We start from the raw sequence: 16,962 nt of genomic DNA, 5'->3' as shown, positions 1-16,962 counted from the left end.
CTTCAAATGCTTCCCAAGTTGTGCCTGCACAAACAACATTTGTTTCAATGAAAAGATTAATCTGAGTTTTCAACATAGAAATTGACTCTGATTCTAGAATATGCGCTTCAACTAGCGGCAGCAAAGTCTGGTAGCTCTGCAATTTTACTTAGTTTTACTGAATTGTTATTATATTTTTCTCAGCTACTAATGGATACTTCTGTGAAGAGAAGAGTTTATTCAAGAGACAAGCTTTTTCGTTGAAACGGAGCAAGTCTCGAGGACACCGTCCTATTTCAGCCGAGATGAAGAAGTGTTTTCGTGGTTGCCGTGCTGGTGCAAAGATGAAGGCTTGGAAATGGAGATATAAGCCCTTTCTGCCATCAGTCATCATGGGAAAAGTCAGCTCTATGCCCAACAAGAGTGATGAACTGGAGATATTGGTGAAGACTCAGAAAGTATACTGTGAGTGCAGTCTCATGTGTTTTACAGAAACATGGTTGAATCAAAACATCTCAGACTCCAACATGGATCTACCTGGCTTCACTCTCATACGATCGGACAGAGACTCTAAAGCTAATGGAAAGAAAAAAGGTGGGGGCCTGGCTTTATTTGTGAACCAGAAGACAGAGTAGTTGTGCGCACATCCAATCCTGTTTTTGGTCAGGTACTGGATAATAGGGTCCATGCAGAAAGAAGAAGAAAATCCACACACTGAATTGGAGCTCCCAGTTTACTTTATTGACTAAAATGCAACGTTTCGACCCAAATGGTCTTCCTCAGGCAACTTCAAAACTTTATTTGTGAACCAGACATGGTACAGTCCTGCACATATTACTGTCAAGGAGAAGATGTGTTGTCCAGATATTGAACTTTTGGCATGAGGCCATATTATGTACCAAGAGAATTCAGTCATATCATAACGATACTTGTGTACAACCCACCCAAGGCAACTGCTTAAGTTCCATGTGAAGTTCTCCATGAGCGTGTTGCTAAGATACAGACTAAACATCCTGAGGCACTATTGATAATATCAGGAGACTTCAACTACGTTTCCCTCTCCTCTCACCTGACTGGATTTACACAGCTTGTTAACGGTCCAACCAGAGAAAATAAAACCCTTCATTTGTTGTATGCCAATGTCAAAGAAGCTTACAGAGCCACTGCCTTACCACCACTTGGCAGGTCAGATCACAACTTGGTTCTTCTGCAGACATGTTACATACACCGTGTGTGGAGGCAGCCTGCAACTAAACTCACAGTCAGGAAATGGACACCAGAGGCTACTGAGGCTCTAAGAGACTGCTTTGAATGTACAGACTGAGGTGTGCTGCTGGAAACAGAGGAGAAGTTCATGGACATTGATAGACAGGTTGACTGTTTTACTGATTACATCAACTTCTGTAGAGACACAGTCATACCTACCAAGACTGTACGCAGCTTCCACAATAACAAACCTTGGATTACCAGCAACATAAAGGCAACCCTCAATGAGAAAAAGGCAGCTTTTAGAGATGGTGACAAAGCACGGCTTAAACAAGTACAACATGAGTTGAAGAAGGGACTTAAGATGGCAAAGGTGGAATACAAAAAGAAACTGGAGAGGAATCTACAACACAGCAACATCAGTGAAATGTGGAGAGGAGTCAACACCATCTCTGGTTACAACAACAAGAAAAGACAGCCAGTGGTGGGTGATGCAGAAAGAGCTGATGAACTCAATCTGTTCTTCAATAGATTCAATACGGCAGCCACTCCCACTTCCAATGCTGCTTCTCCTCCTCCTCCTCCTCCTCCTCCTCCTCCTCCATCACCTCCACAACTTGTGTACAACTCCAATGTGGCAGCCACCCCCTCTTACACCTGTGCCTCCACCCTTGTCTGTCACAGAGATGGGGTGAGGTTGCAGCTGGGAAGACTTTGCTCTGGGAAGGCTGCTGGCCCAGATGGTATGTCCAAGGCTCCTTAAAGACTGTGCTGCCCAACTGTGTCAACCTCTCCACAAGATCTTCAACCTCAGTCTACAGTTGGGGCGGGTGCCAGCACTGTGGAAGACTTCCTGTGTTGTGCCGGTACCAAAAATTAAATGTCCAGCTGAACTTAATGACTTCAGACCAGTTGGACTCACGTCACACATCATGAAGACCTTGGAGCAGCTGATTCTATGCCTACTGAGACTTGAGGTCAAAGACAAACTCAACCCCCTGCAGTCTGCATACAAACAACACATTGGAGTGAACGATGCTGTCCTCCACATGCTTCACCGTGCCCTAGCTCATCTGGAGGAACCTGGCACTTATATGAGAATCATGTTCTTTGATTTTTCAAGCGCATTCAACACCATCCAACCCAACATACTCAAAGACAAGCTCACAGAGATAGTAGTGGATCCTTCCTTTATCTCCTGGATCACAGACTACCTGACAGGAAGGCCACAGTATGTCAGGTTGGGGAACTGTGTTTCTGGGACATTAATGAGCAGCACGGGGGCTACACAAGGGACTGTCCTGGCCCCACTCCTGTTCACACTGTACACCGCGGACTTCAACTACAACTCTGAGTCCTGCCACATCCAGAAATACTAGGACGACACTGCTATTGTGGTGTGAATCAGGAATGGGCAGGAGTGTGAATATAGGGACCTGATAAAAGCCTTCAGTGACTGGAGTCACATGAATGGTCTCCCCCTGAACACCTCAAAGACCAAGGAAATAATCACAGATTTCCGCAGGTCCAAGCTCCCTCTTCAGCCAGTGAATACCTGTGGGGTGGACATCGAGGTGGTGCCAAGCTATAAGTATCTAGGTGTACACCTGGATAATAAGTTGGACTGGTCCCTAAACACAGACGCTCTCTAAAAAAAGGGGCAGAGCCGCCTCTATTTCTTGAGGAAGCTCAAATCTCTCGACATCTGTAGTAAGATGCTGCAGATGTTTTATCAGTCTGTGGTGGCAAGTGTGTTGTTTTATGCTGCAGTCTGCTGCGGAGGAAGCATCAGACACAAAGATGCAAGGCGGCTGGACAAATTAGTCAAAAGAGCTGGCTCTGTGATTGGAGTCAGGTTGGACACACTGGAGGAGGTGCTGGAGAGATGCACACTGAAGATGTCTGAGGCCATCATGAACAACCCAGATCATCCACTCCACAACACCTTGATGGACCAAAAAAACTGTGGTGGACGGCTCCTCTCTCTTCGATGCAGGACAGAGAGATACAGAAGATCCTATATACCAACAGCCATCAGGCTTTATAATTTGACATATAATAGATGAGCTGACAGATAATTGAATTTCCCCTTGGGGATGAATAAAGTTATTCTTATTCTTAAGAGTTTAAGCTCCACCTTGGGGCTTTCTTTGTTCTGTCAATGGGGGCCAGGTTGAGCCTAACCTTAGCATGATTGGATAAGAGTATGTTGCCAATTGTACATGACAATGTAAATGGGAGTATTTATTTTGCTTTTATGTGTCCTAAAAAAAAGAGGGTAGCTGACAAGTGGCAAAATAAGTCTACAGAGCATCATCATGCCAAACATGGCTTTACAGCCTCTGTGTCATGGTAGGTATATTGCTCAGGACCCAGGGAAGTGCAGCCTCAAGTGTCAAGTGTCAAGTTGTTTGGAAGAGCAGATCTTGAGAAAACTACAAGCAGCAACATCACAGGCCAAGCGATCAGTCCATTCCTAACAGGCTCGTTTTTAATGGGTTCTGCACTAGTTAGAGGTAAAGAGGAAACAGAACTCAAGATTGATTTATCTAAAGAGATCTGGCACAATTTAAATTACAACATACAACCACCAGCTCCAGGGTGTGGGAAGAATACTGATTTTCATCTGAACAGCTGTGCTGCAGAGAAGGATGCAAACTACACTCATGTATTCTGGAAGTGTCAAAAATGGAAAAGTATTGGGATGATATGAATGGGTAGAGTTGATGTTATGAATCACAAAAAATATGTGACCCTCCCTAACCTGAGACACTAGGTGTTTCTCAAAGTCAAGGAAGGATCCTCAAACGGCCAAATTTGAAGGACGCTACGTCATAGATGTATAAAATCCCCACAATGCTTTGCACAGTACAAGATTTGCTGGAAGTGAAGGTGGAGCCTCTTCAATGAAACCTGCGCCAGCAGAGCTTGGCAGGATTTAGATTAATATGTCATTTATTTGGATTAATGTCTCCATGAGTTTTTATCATACAAGTGTGAACAAATATTGACAGAAACCTCATAATTTACACTTACCAATGTATCCACTGCAAAATAATGAGATTTTTTTGAAATAACGTGATTTAGATGAAACATTCAAGTTTTTAAATGAATCATTTACAGCAGAGATGGAGCGCTAAGTGTCCCCCTCCCCTCCTCCTTCAAATATTCACATGATAACGACATGATAAGTGTTTTCATTCTGTCAGTTTTAATTGGTGTTTTTTTTGGAGGGGGGGTCATGTGAGAACTGCCACAATAAAGACATATCCTGCAGGTCAAAACATCACTCATTTGTTCTGAGGTGAACATATTTCAGAGGATAACCCGATGGTATAATCTACAGCGGGTAAAATAAATATTGAACACGTCACCATTTTTCTCAGTAAATATATTTCTAAAGGTGCTATTGTCATGAAATTTTCACCAGATGTCGGTAACAACCCATGCAATCCACGCATGCAAAGAAACCAAAATAAATAATTTCAGAAATTAAAGTTATGTGTAATGAAATGGAATGACACAGGGAAAAAGTATTGAACACGCTTACTGAAATTTATTTAATACTTTGTTGGTAATGACAGCTTCAAGACGCCTCCTGTATGGAGAAACTAGTCGCATACATTGCTCAGGTGTGATTTTGGCCCATTCTTCCGCACAAACAGTCTTCAAATCTTGAAGTTTCCATGGGCCTCTTCTGTGAACTCTGATCTTTAGTTCTTTCAACAGATTTTCTATTGGATTCAAGTCAGGTGATTGGCTGGGCCATTCTAGCAGCTTTATTTTCTTTCTCCGAAACCAATTGAGTGTTTCCTTGGTTGTGTGTTTGGGATCATTGTCTTGCTGAAATGTCCACCCTCGTTTCATCTTCATCTTCCTGGTAGATGGCAGCAGATTTTTATCAAGAATGTCTCGGTACATTTTTCCATTCATCCTTCCTTCAATCATATGAAGTTTGCCAGTGCCGTATGCTGAAAAACAGCCCCACACCATGATGTTCCCACCTCCAAACTTCACTGTTGGTATGGTGTTTTTGGGGTGATGTGCAGTGCCATTTGACCTCCAAACATGGTGTGTATTATGGCATCCAAAGAGTTCAATTTTGGTCTCATCTGACCAGACTATATTCTCCCAGTATTTCACAGGCTTGTCTAAATGTTGTGCAGCAAACTTTAAACGTGCTTCAACATGCTTTTTCTTCAGCAATGGAGTCTTGCGTGGTGAGCGTGCATACAGGCCATGGCAGTTGAGTGCATTACTTATTGTTTTCTTTGAAACAATTGTACCTGCTAATTCTAGGTCTTTCTGAAGCTCTCCACAAGTGGTCCTTGGCTCTTGGACAACTCTTCTGATAATTCTTTTCATTCCTCTGTCAGAAATCTTGAGGAGCACCTGGTCGTGGCCGGTTTATGGTGAAATGATGTTCTTTCCACTTCCGGATTATGGCCCCAACAGTGCTCACTGGAACATTCAGAAGTTTAGAAATCCTTCTGTAACCAATACCATCAGTATGCTTTGCAACAATAAGGTTGTGAAGGTCTTGAGACAGCTCTTTGGTTTTACCCATCATGAGATGCTTTTTGTGTGACACCTTGGTAATGAGACACCTTTTTATAGGCCATCATTTGGGACTGAACCAGCTGATATTAATTTGCACTGACAAGTGGCAGGATTGCTTTCTAATTACTGATAGATTTCAGCTGGTGTCTTGGCTTTCCATGCCTTTTTGCACCTCCCTTTCGTCATGTGTTCAATACTTTTTCCCTGTGTCATTTCACATTATTACACATAACTTAATTTATGGACATCTATGGTTTGATTTCTTTGCATGTGTGGATTGCATGGGTTGTTACCGACATCTGGGGAAAATTTCATGACAATAGCACCTTTAGAAATATAGTTACTGAGAAAAATGGTGACGTGTTCAATATTTATTTTACCCGCTGTATAATCGGTGCAGTCAGCCATTTCAGAGCAGTGTGGCTCATCAGATGAGATCTGTGGTTCAGATTATTGTAGCAGAGTGTGTGGTCACACACACATAAAATATGGATCACTTTGAAATGACACAGTGTGACACAGTGTGAGTCTGTGTTCATACTGTTAATGATAATTTAGAACATTTTCAGCTGTTGTCTTTACTTCATTACTCCACTTACTCTTAAATATGATCCAGAAATATATTCTCCCTAAAAGTCACGTGATTCTGACAATACTGATATATTTGTTTAAAACTGTACAACATCAGAGAGTGTCAAAATTATCACAGTAACTGAACCCTCACACTTGTTAGCCTGTTCCAATGTGTGGTCACTGAATTCTATGGAGGACTCTTGCCTTGCCTCTGCAGGATCCTTCCTTGAGAGGACCCGTTCTCCCAAGGAAGGATCCTTGACTTTGAGAAACACCCACTGGCTGGACATTGTTGAAGGGATATGTGATATGGAAAGACTCACACATATTTGGGGTTAAATAAAAACTTTTTTAAAAATTAACTTTTTATAAAACCCATCACAAAGACAAACTAAAACATTTGTATTAAGACTGAGTTATACTTTGAGTAGTACATCTTTGCTGGTACTTTTTCTTGGTGTTTCTACTGTAACAACAAAATGAAAAGCAATAAATTTAAATAAAAACTAGGATTACCACCTCACAATTTTATACCACTACCCACCAGTCAAGTTTCTCTTGCAGTTTACATCCATGTCTGTGAAAACATAGATGCTTCACACACATCTTAACCTCAGCAGCACAGAAGATCTATACAATCAGCACAAGTGAGGTGGGCAACCGAGATTAGTGTCACCAATTTCAGTATCTGACAAAATATTTCCCCTTCTGATCCTGACTTATGACATTAAGTAATGGCCAGAAAAGTGTTATTGCAGGTCATTATCATGTTATAGTAAAGCTGACCTTTGACCTTTTGGATGTAAAATGTCATCACTTCATCATTTTATCTTATTAGACATTTGTGTGACGTGTCATAATTAAAATTTTTTGTGTTAAAACGTTTTGTGAGGTCACACTGACCTTGACCTTTGACCTTCAACCACAAAGTTCTACTCAGTTCATCGGTGAGTCTAAGTGGACGTTTGTGCCAAATTTGAGAAAAATTCCCTCAAGCCATTCTTGAGATATCGCATTCACAAGAATGAGACAGATTCAAGGTCACAGTGGCCTTGACAGTCGGCTTGCCTAGTGACTGGAACCGTACTGCGCATGTACGAAAAGTCTCCGTTTTCAGAGGAACTGCATATTGCAAGTTTACATGACAACGGAGACGCTGCCGTTTCCAAAAAGTTGCACTTTGGAAGCTGTTTTCGAATCGCTGCGTTTTCAGGCACCCAAAACGCCGCTGTCGTGTAAACGATCGACCAAAACGCAACTAAAGTTTACCGTTTTCAGTTGAAATTGTTGTCGTATAAATGGGGCCTCAATGTCTTGTCTTATGCTTCTGTATTTGTCAAATACACATGATACATGAAAACAAGATGGCTTTCAACAGAAAGTAAAAAGGTTCGAGCCTGTCCCAGTCTTCATGCTAGGCTAGGCTACCCACAAGCTACAGCTCTGTCTGTACTGGACACAAACACAATCAAGTTGATATTGATCTTCTTATCTGACCCCGTGTAACACAGGAAACAAGTATTAGAGTGCATGATGTGATGATTCAACAGCCATATTTGAATCAGTCAAACTGTAAATCCTACCTGCTCCTCTAGATCTCGAATCTCTCTCAAGATTGTACCGGTGTCCTCGATGGTTTGGATCAACTGATTACAGTTCTATAAGAGAATCCAAGATGGAGAGATGACATGTAGCATGTTCTCTGATAACAGCAACAGATGTGATGAAATATAACAAAGTCAGACAAACATGTTGACATACTTCATGCAGGGCAGCCAGGTACTTGTAGGATTTGCGGACGGATTCATCTTTTTTGGCATCCTTCAAATGACAAAAATCATTATTACATGAAAAAGTGGTTTGTCGAAAAACACACTTACACACTGAAAACAACAATTTCAAGAAACCTCCGGATTAAAGAGCACATACTGGTTTGAAAAAAAACATTTTTGATATTTTCCAATGAAGTAAACTTAAATTAACCATGTGAAGATGAAGCAAAATATTCTGATACTTTGGAAGTATTAAGCATGGGTTTGTCATTAAGTTCAGTCAGTATCACTCTGATTTTCATGTTCTGCGTGCAGTTAACATGATGTATGGGTATTTTAACAGCTGAAGAAATAATCATGTGAATTCATTTGCTTTGGATTTGCAGTGGCTATGCAAACATGATGGAACAAACAGCAACCTAGTATCCTGAGAACACTTGCATCAGTATTATGTTTCTAAAAACGTGAGGCAGCAGAGTTCTTTACCTAGCTGTTGTTTCAGTGCTATAGTTGCGTAATTAAGTTCCTTCACAGCCAAACAGTTAAAAGTAAATGTAACAAGAAAATTGATTAAAAACAAAAAAAGGACAAAAAACTCTGCTACCTTGAAGACCAGTTCATCAGTCACAGCAAAGGTCCGGTCCAGTTTTCCCGTCAGATTGTTGATCTCTTTCTGGAGCTCCTTAGTGTCTGACAAAATCTACAAGAAAAGGAAACATGGTATTGCTGAGGGAATGTTACAGTTAATAGACAGCACATACTTACAACCAGTATTTCACTGCTGGAAAGATGGTGTTTTCATTAAACTGGGCTGTGTATGCAGTAAAAAGATGCAAACACATTTGAAATTGGTGCTACATGACCAGAGACTAGAATTATCATCCTGCAGTTGTATGCCTCCATGCACCGGTCAAGTTTCTCTTTTAGTTTACATCGATGTCTGTGAAGAGAAGGATGCTTTACAAACATTGTCATTCCAACAGCATAGGAGAGCTACACAGTCAGCATAGTTTTAAGGTGGACACCCAAGATTAGTGACACCAATTAAGTATCTGATTGTCTCCCCTTCTGTTCCTGAGATGTGACGTTGAATAATGGCCAGAAAAATGTTATAGCAGTGTTATGTCACATTAAAGATGACCTATGACCTTATGATATAAAATGTCATCACTTCATCATTTTATCATATTAGACATTTGTGTGAAGTTTTGTTATAATTAACAAATAAATTCTTGAGTTTTGTGAGGTCACACTGACCTTGACCTTTGACCATCTGTAAGAATATTACATTGATTTTTTTACAGAGCGACAATGGAGTCGATTTTACACTGCATCACCAGCTGGTTTGGTAACCTAACAGTTCAATCTAAATCTCAGATCCTTTCTCCCAGGGTCTTTCTGAGCAGTCCACCATTAGGCAGGCCAATATGATTTATCCAACAGTTTTGGATTCTGAGTATGTACTAATGAACTTTGGGAGGAGGTAAAGGACCCCTCTGTGTAAACACAATGGGCCTCATTCACTAATATCTGCGCAGAAATGTTCTTACTCTCCACAAAAAATAAGTACTAGCGCAAAATCACCGTCAGATTCATGACACGTGCGTACCAGCCAATTTTGTTCTCACCACCGTGCGTATGTTAGTAAATCAGAACCATTCTAAATTGACAGGCGCGTGTCCGCGATCTGCAATCAGCATACTACCACGCCCCCATTTCTCCATATAAGGAAACCGCTTGCCTAGAGTTGATTCATGAATGAAGGAAGCGGTCACGCGAGGAGAGAAGTAGTAAATTTCACAGTTTGTTAGAAGCGATGGCGCCGGGTCTTACAGGAATGCCATGGGTCATTTTAAGATTGTGGAGGACACAGCATGCCAGGATGATTGAGAACGTGTGTCAATTTCATGGTAATTTAATCCATTTGGCCAATATATTAGTAAATTAATTATTTTAAAAAATGTTAATTAAATCTCTTTTTCATGAATGTGGTTTTATAGACTCTGCATGTACTTAAAAGGTATGTTTGCATTTTCTAAGTCAGTTCGGCCTTCCTCATTTGTGCGTACGCATAGTCTGAGGCAGTTCGAAATTTGTTCGCAGAGTAAGAACAAATTCTGGTTAAAAAAATATTTATGAATCCCGGATTTGTGCGTCAAACGATCATATGCACAGTTTAAGCACAGATTTGTGCGTACGCACTGTTTGTGAATGAGGCCCATTGGGTCTCATTCATGAAACGTGAGCAGAAGGAATTTGTGTGTAAACTGTTTGCAGACAGAAATTTACGTGCATGTCCGCATTCATCAATATTTTAGTAGCTCCGATCTTTTCGTAGCTACTAACAAAATCTACTCCTGCTCCTGACCACTCATAGTGCTTGTGTAAATTTAGTAAAGCACATAAATATTGATTGTCACTATTGGAAATTACAATTTTAACTCATATTGCGCTCCGTTATGTACACAATACACAGATGCCTTTGAAACACGTAATCTAAACATGACAAAATATTAAAAATATAACACATTTAGTTAAATTAGTTGGCAATTAGCAGGTTTAAGATCCAGATTAGATTCATGATTGTGAATTATCTATGTAAATCGACTCAATAGATTACACGTTCTTTCTACATGTTGAATGATGATAATAAAAATATCCGTAAGGACAGCCGGATCACAGCCTCTTTGGTCTCGGTGCCTGGGTTCAGCAGGAGCAGCTCAAAGAATTATTTGAGACAACACGTGTTTTTTTTTTGGGGGGGGGGGGGGGGGGGTTTTTGGCTTTTTGATCTTTGAATGAATAAATCTGATTTGAAAATGTTTAATTTACGTTGTATAAAACAGAGCTTAAAGCTATTAAGATTCAAATAATTTGAAGACGATGCATACAAAACTGCTGTAGGCTATATGTTATCCGTATCATTTGTTAAAATAAATGTTAAACAGCTCTACATTACGACAGCCATCACTGATTTAGAGTTTATCCATTACGCACAAAACATCTCTGGTTTCCCGTTCCCACTTCATTCAAAACCTCACAAATGAATCTTCTGTTTGTTTGGTGACCACTACGCTATCAATGATGATTTTCAGAATGTATTAGGCTGTAGCACATTACAGTCTGGGTCTGATGTTGACTCCAGTGGAGGCATGTCGCTGGCTTCGTCAGGAATAACTACTGACAAAGAGGTCTCCCCAATTATGCCAGTGATGCGCTCGTCTGCAGCAGATAGTTGTGACTGTGAGCCTCCTCCTCCTGTGGCTGCTGTATTTTTTTGTGTGTGTGCTTATGCGTTTCTTTGCTTCCAGATTCATATCAAACCATTTGCACTTTACCTCTGACATGGTTCTCTGTACTAAAGAGACAACATCAACAGCATCTGTTACCTCCCTCCAGGCCTTCGCTTTGCCTCTCACACCACTACTAACTGAAGAAAATAAAATGTTTTTTCTTAAGTCCACTTCACCCAAAATTATTTCGATCTCCGCTTCGGAAAAATTCTTTTTTCTTTCACTCTCTTTCTTTCTTTACACCATGACTGACAGGTCGACAGGATGAACCTACACCTCCTTATATGGTGGTCATTGGCTATTCATGGGCAGGGATTTATGCTAATTGCTGATTACCGGGAGTGCGCTGTCACTTTACGATGGATTGGCATTCATGACCATACACACGTGTTTACGATCAAATCTACTCCTAACCTACTCTACTAAAAACCTACTCCAGATTCAGGAATGCCGCGGGAAACTCAGATTTGATCATAAACACGTGTGTATAGTCATGAATGCCAATCCATTGTAATGTCACAGCACGCTCCCTTTGTTATGCTGCAGTAGTGCCGGGGTAGTAGCGGCGCTGGCCGCTAACAGTGGCTAACAGTTGTTAGCGGCGCAGTGTTGCGAGGAGAGGGATGAGGTGTGTGAGGCTGAGCCACTTGTCAGTTGTCAAAGGACAAGACGTGTTTGGTTTGTTTCAATTTACACCCGCCCCAACAGTCCTACGTTGTAAACACAGCCAGCATGGTGAGGAGGGGGTTTGTCAACTTGCGTCCCGTGTGTCTGTGTAGGAGCCTGAGTGAATACTCCATGAAATATCGGATGACATGGTTTCATCAACGTTATCATAGCTTTTTGGTAAACAGCGACTACCGTTGTTGCAATACGCGTTTGAAACAGTGAGGCGCTAGAGTGCGCTATCCGTTTGAATGCAATATATGATTTCAATGTTAGACAGGAGAAATTCCTACACACTGTGGCTTTAATGTTTTTGTATTGTAATGTCTGGTTTTCCAATTTTCCCTTTATTCAAGACAAATTTCTCACAAGGAAGTAGAGATGTAGCAGTATGAAAATTTCATATCACGGTTATTGTGACCAAAATTATCACGGTTATCATTATTATCGCGGTATTGTTGAAATGTGCTCAAAATGTTACCTACCTTAAAAGGACTTGAATTATTTTTTATCAGGTACCGTAAATCTTCAATTAGTAGCCTGGGCTATTATTTGCCTACATCACTGAACTCAACAGGTCTGTATTTGGGACAGGCATCTATATGGGACAGGCCTTTAATTCCTTTTACACAAAACTGTTTCACAGCAAAGATGGGAAATACAATCAAATTGTTCATTTGAATGATTGATTGATGATTCTTTTGATCAGTGGACCCTTATGGACTAAAGAAATATGAATAACTTGAAGGATAATCAAGGAATGAACACAGTGGACTTAATGACATCTTTGGAGGTAGAGAGTCACCATGTCATGCAGGTAAATCTGAATGAATAATCGTCTTCTCTGGTGCTCATGGTTTTTGTAAAATGAAATGAACCAGCTTCTTACGCCTTACGCTATACCAAAAAGGCTGACCCCTCTAGAATCCTTTCCATAATGTTGTTAGAGAACTTCCACTGCTGGCTGCAGTGATCTCGCTTAATACTGGACCAAATTCAAAAGCTGTTGTTCCCATCCGTCACTTCAACACAAAAACATGGGAAAATGGGGTCTAGGTTGGAAAATATTAAATCGAGCCATGTAGTTGCTTGCTTTGTGTATTAGTTACTTCCAGTGCTATCTTGTAATGTGCTTTTAATGTACCTTTGTAATTTCCTCCTTCTGTTTCTTGATGTTGCTGACGATTTCTAGAATCCTCTGAGTGTATGCTGACCGAGACACATCCTGAGGAAGACTTTCTAACTCTGTCACCTACGTTGGAAGAGAACAGTTGCAATACAAACAATCAAACACGTATGTAGTGAATTCAGCAAGAGCCAAAAGACAACCTGCTGTACACAGAAATAAAGTTTCAAACAAATGTGTCAACATGATACTTCCAACAGAAAAACTTGTAAAGATCAGCTATAAGTTCTCTGCTAGTTTTCAGAAGTAATGTAAAATCAGTCCAGTACCAGTTGTTTGTAGATTTCTTCCTTCTTCTTGGCCTCCTCTGTAGACACACGGATTTTGTCATGCAGGGACTTAATTTCAGAAAGCTTTCTGGATGACTCCAGCTGTGGAAAATGGAGACAAGTGAACAGAATCAAAATGTGGTTTTACTGTAACAAATGAAGAAGTCTGACTCACTGGATGTCAACTGTGGTTATGAGCCTCCTCTGGCCACCTATTTTAGATGGAATTCTCCTCCCCTTCCGATATCTGCGTGTTATCGTTTTTAAAATCCTTGCAGAGCCAGACCTACCTCCCCACTTTGTTCTGCTGCTGTGTATGAAACAATAACAACAACTTCAGAGCAACAACTGATATACTAAAATGTATTTTAATGTTTTGGATGACATTGTCTTTTGCAGGAATTTAGTCATTTTGAAGCCAAGGCTCGCCTCACCATGAAAACAAACTCTCTCCTGACTCTATTTTGTAAGGGCATCATAATTGCATCCTGGGCTTAGCACCAACCAAGACCACAGTGATTGGTTTGAGGAAATACAAACAACCCAGAATGTTTTTCTTCCCTTAGTGTGGAATTATGATGGGTTCATCCAGACCTGGGTGATGCAAATGAAGTGACAAGCCTGTTGTAAAGTGCCACTTACATCCTGGTTGCTGCAGATCTCTTTGAGTCTGCGGTGCTCATTGATGAGTGGAGCACGGTGTTTCTCCCACTGAGAGGCCAGGTTCACCACCCGCTTGGCACTGGCCTCCACCAGAGCCTAGAGGAAGAAAAACAGCGGGTTTCCACTAAAGCCAAGTGCTCTGCTGGGTTTGATGACAGATCTCAGGCCAGCTGTTAGCAGAGATCTCACTCAGCCCTCCTACCTGAAGCTTCAGCAGGTTGTCGTCTGCATCTGGCAACAGGTCAATTGTTTTCTTCTTCACTTGCATCTTCTCCTCTTTTTCAGAGTTCCCCAGCTCTCTCTGCTTCAGCTCATCCAGCACCTGCACCAAAAACACATCACACATGTCAAACAACTATCATTTATATGTGTTCATTTTGCTCATTTTAGTCAGTGTGACCGCTGCTGTAGAAGCTTATCTAATCCATATTAATTCAAATACATCAGTGTTAACTTCAAAGGATGTTTCTACACGCAGGTCTGATACTGTGCTCCCTTTTTGCAGCCATCCAGACACATGTGAAAACCAATCCCAAACAAACAAGAAACGTGTTGGCACCTGATGACACTTTTTGTCATCAGGTACAGGGCTGCACAGTGTGACATATTTCAATTTCAATTTTATTTATAAAGCCCAATATCACAAATCACAATTTGCCTCACAGGGCTCTACAGCATACGACATCCCTCTGTCCTTATGACCCTCGCAGCACATATACGTTGTATATACTATAGACAGAGCGGGCCGCCACAGAAAGGAAACACTAGTTACTGGATGTAACCTTAGTAATATGAGTACAAGAACGGCAAGAAGAGGAAGAGGGAATGACAGGGTTCCTGGACACAGGTGAGAGATGTGACCAGATGAACATGATGCACAAATGGACTGACACTGACACTTTACTAAGCATATATGTGATGGGAAATAAAACATAATTTTGACTTGTCAAAACAAAATACAGGGCTTAAAGTGAAAAATTTTCCTGAGCCTGAAACCTTACAAAGGATTCGGGTCGGTTTCGCGATGACGGAAAACCTTTTTGCCACTGCTTCCATACATCAACTTCTTCAAACAAGCGACGCAAAATGCTGCACCTGGCTCATTCAGCTTCTTGCACCATGTATTAAATGGTTTGCCTTCAGCACCCTCCTCCTCAAGCCATGCCCACCTCCATTTATTTTTCACCCCTCTCTTCAGTTCTGCTGTATTAACACCGGGTTTAATATATTTTGCTTCCATCTCTCTGCCCTGCTCTACTCTACTTCAACACTACTTAACTCTCTCTCTACCCTACCGGTAGACTACCGCATCCACCTGTTGCACAAAATGCACACGGCATGCTGTTTTCTCTCTGTGTCCGATAGCTGGTGGTCAAGCTAACACAAGCTAATCATTCAAACGCAGTTCAATTGTCCATTTCTGTTGCACATTCTACCACACTCATTTGGATATCATACTGTAATGAAGCCCTGAAAATATAAGATTCTCTTACAGCACATCAGCATTCCTACTGGTGGAGAGAACGCAAACAGAAAAAAAAAAAACCTTAAAGGTATGTATTTCTCAGCGAAGCTATTCAGTTGTCAGTTCCTCTCGAGTCCCTGGAAGTGTTTGGTCCAAAAATGCCTGTAGTTTATACAAATGCAGGGCAGTGATGACCTTCATTTGACCGTTCTCATGAGTCAGCTGTCATTCTGTTTGTCTGTTAGAGACTTCAGTGACTAGATTTCTCAGGTCATGGAGAGTAACTTTTGTATATGTATGCTCCTTACTTGTGCATTAGTGACACTCATGTGCTTCATGTCTGCTGTTATCTGGTCAACATTACTGCACAACTGCTGGAACTGCTGCTGGAGAGAAAGCTGCTCCTCCTGCTGACGGAGCTGGATATCACTCTCTGACTGACGGCCAGAGGGGACAGGGCTGGTTCCTGCTGCTGCCTGCTGGCACGCGTGCGCACACACAGACACACACACACAGACACAGACACAGACACAGAGACACACAGACACACAGTTAGTTAGAGAACACTGCACTAAAACCACGCTGTGTTTTTGAGTTCTGCTCGTGGCATGCTCCTCACCTGTGTGAAGGTGAACTTCTGTGTGTGGGCGAAGTGGGTGCCCTTGGTCAGGATGTGCTCGGAGGGGGCGGAACCTCTAAAAGCTTGCAGTAACTCAGACAGGTCAGAGGTGACGCGAGGACCACCAAAGGCGCTTTCAGGAAAGGGCAGTGCAGCACAACGCAGCTGCTCCTCGACACGTTTACGCAGCCGGGTCAGTTTCCTGGAGCGATACTCCTGTTCAAAAACAGACAAACAAACTTATCATGGGATGGTTTATAATAAGCACGCTTACAGCCTTTCCTGAAAAGGTACAGAGGATCTGGCGTGCCAACAAAATGTGGCAAACACCACTATCTTTGATGTATGAAAAGGTAATAGGCATGGGATGATGTGAAAATTTCATATCATCCTGGCCAAATAAATTGCACTTTACACCGATCAGCCAAACATTAGAACAACTGATAGGTGAAGTGAACAACACTGATCATCTTGTTACAATGCAATGTTCTGTTGGGCAATCTTGGATTCTGACATTCGTGTGGATGCCACCTGACATGCTTCACCCACTTAAACACTAATGCAGACCAGGCAACCCCCATTATGGCAACAGCACTCCCCAGTAGCTGTGGCCTCCCAGCAGGACAATGCGCCATGCCACACCACAAAACTGCTGAGGAGCGACCCAAAGAACGTGACAAAGAGCTCAAGGCATCAACCTGCTAAAAATTC

The 16,962-nt window shown here is 41.6% G+C and overlaps 1 protein-coding gene across 3 annotated transcripts in view; it reads right to left on the bottom strand.

Annotated features, from left to right (window-relative positions):
• ccdc22 (coiled-coil domain containing 22) overlaps positions 1 to 16,962 on the bottom strand; it is an 88,797-nt gene that overhangs the window by 14,387 nt on the left and 57,448 nt on the right. For 2 of the 3 annotated variants that reach the window (XM_049581673.1, XM_049581675.1), the window contains exons 7-15: positions 16,252 to 16,467; positions 15,941 to 16,111; positions 14,370 to 14,489; positions 14,147 to 14,263; positions 13,505 to 13,606; positions 13,194 to 13,301; positions 8,695 to 8,790; positions 8,080 to 8,139; positions 7,902 to 7,976 (exon numbers count right to left, since the gene is read on the bottom strand). In XM_049581673.1, the coding sequence (XP_049437630.1) occupies positions 7,902 to 7,976; positions 8,080 to 8,139; positions 8,695 to 8,790; positions 13,194 to 13,301; positions 13,505 to 13,606; positions 14,147 to 14,263; positions 14,370 to 14,489; positions 15,941 to 16,111; positions 16,252 to 16,467 (1,065 nt within the window). The remainder of the gene's footprint in view (positions 1 to 7,901; positions 7,977 to 8,079; positions 8,140 to 8,694; positions 8,791 to 13,193; positions 13,302 to 13,504; positions 13,607 to 14,146; positions 14,264 to 14,369; positions 14,490 to 15,940; positions 16,112 to 16,251; positions 16,468 to 16,962) is intronic. The other variant, XM_049581674.1, reaches the window with a different exon arrangement.

The sequence above is a fragment of the Epinephelus fuscoguttatus genome, linkage group LG7 (assembly GCF_011397635.1).
Source record: "Epinephelus fuscoguttatus linkage group LG7, E.fuscoguttatus.final_Chr_v1".
Classification (NCBI taxonomy): Eukaryota; Metazoa; Chordata; class Actinopteri; order Perciformes; family Serranidae; genus Epinephelus; species Epinephelus fuscoguttatus.
This window is presented reverse-complemented; position numbering and strand designations above follow the sequence as displayed.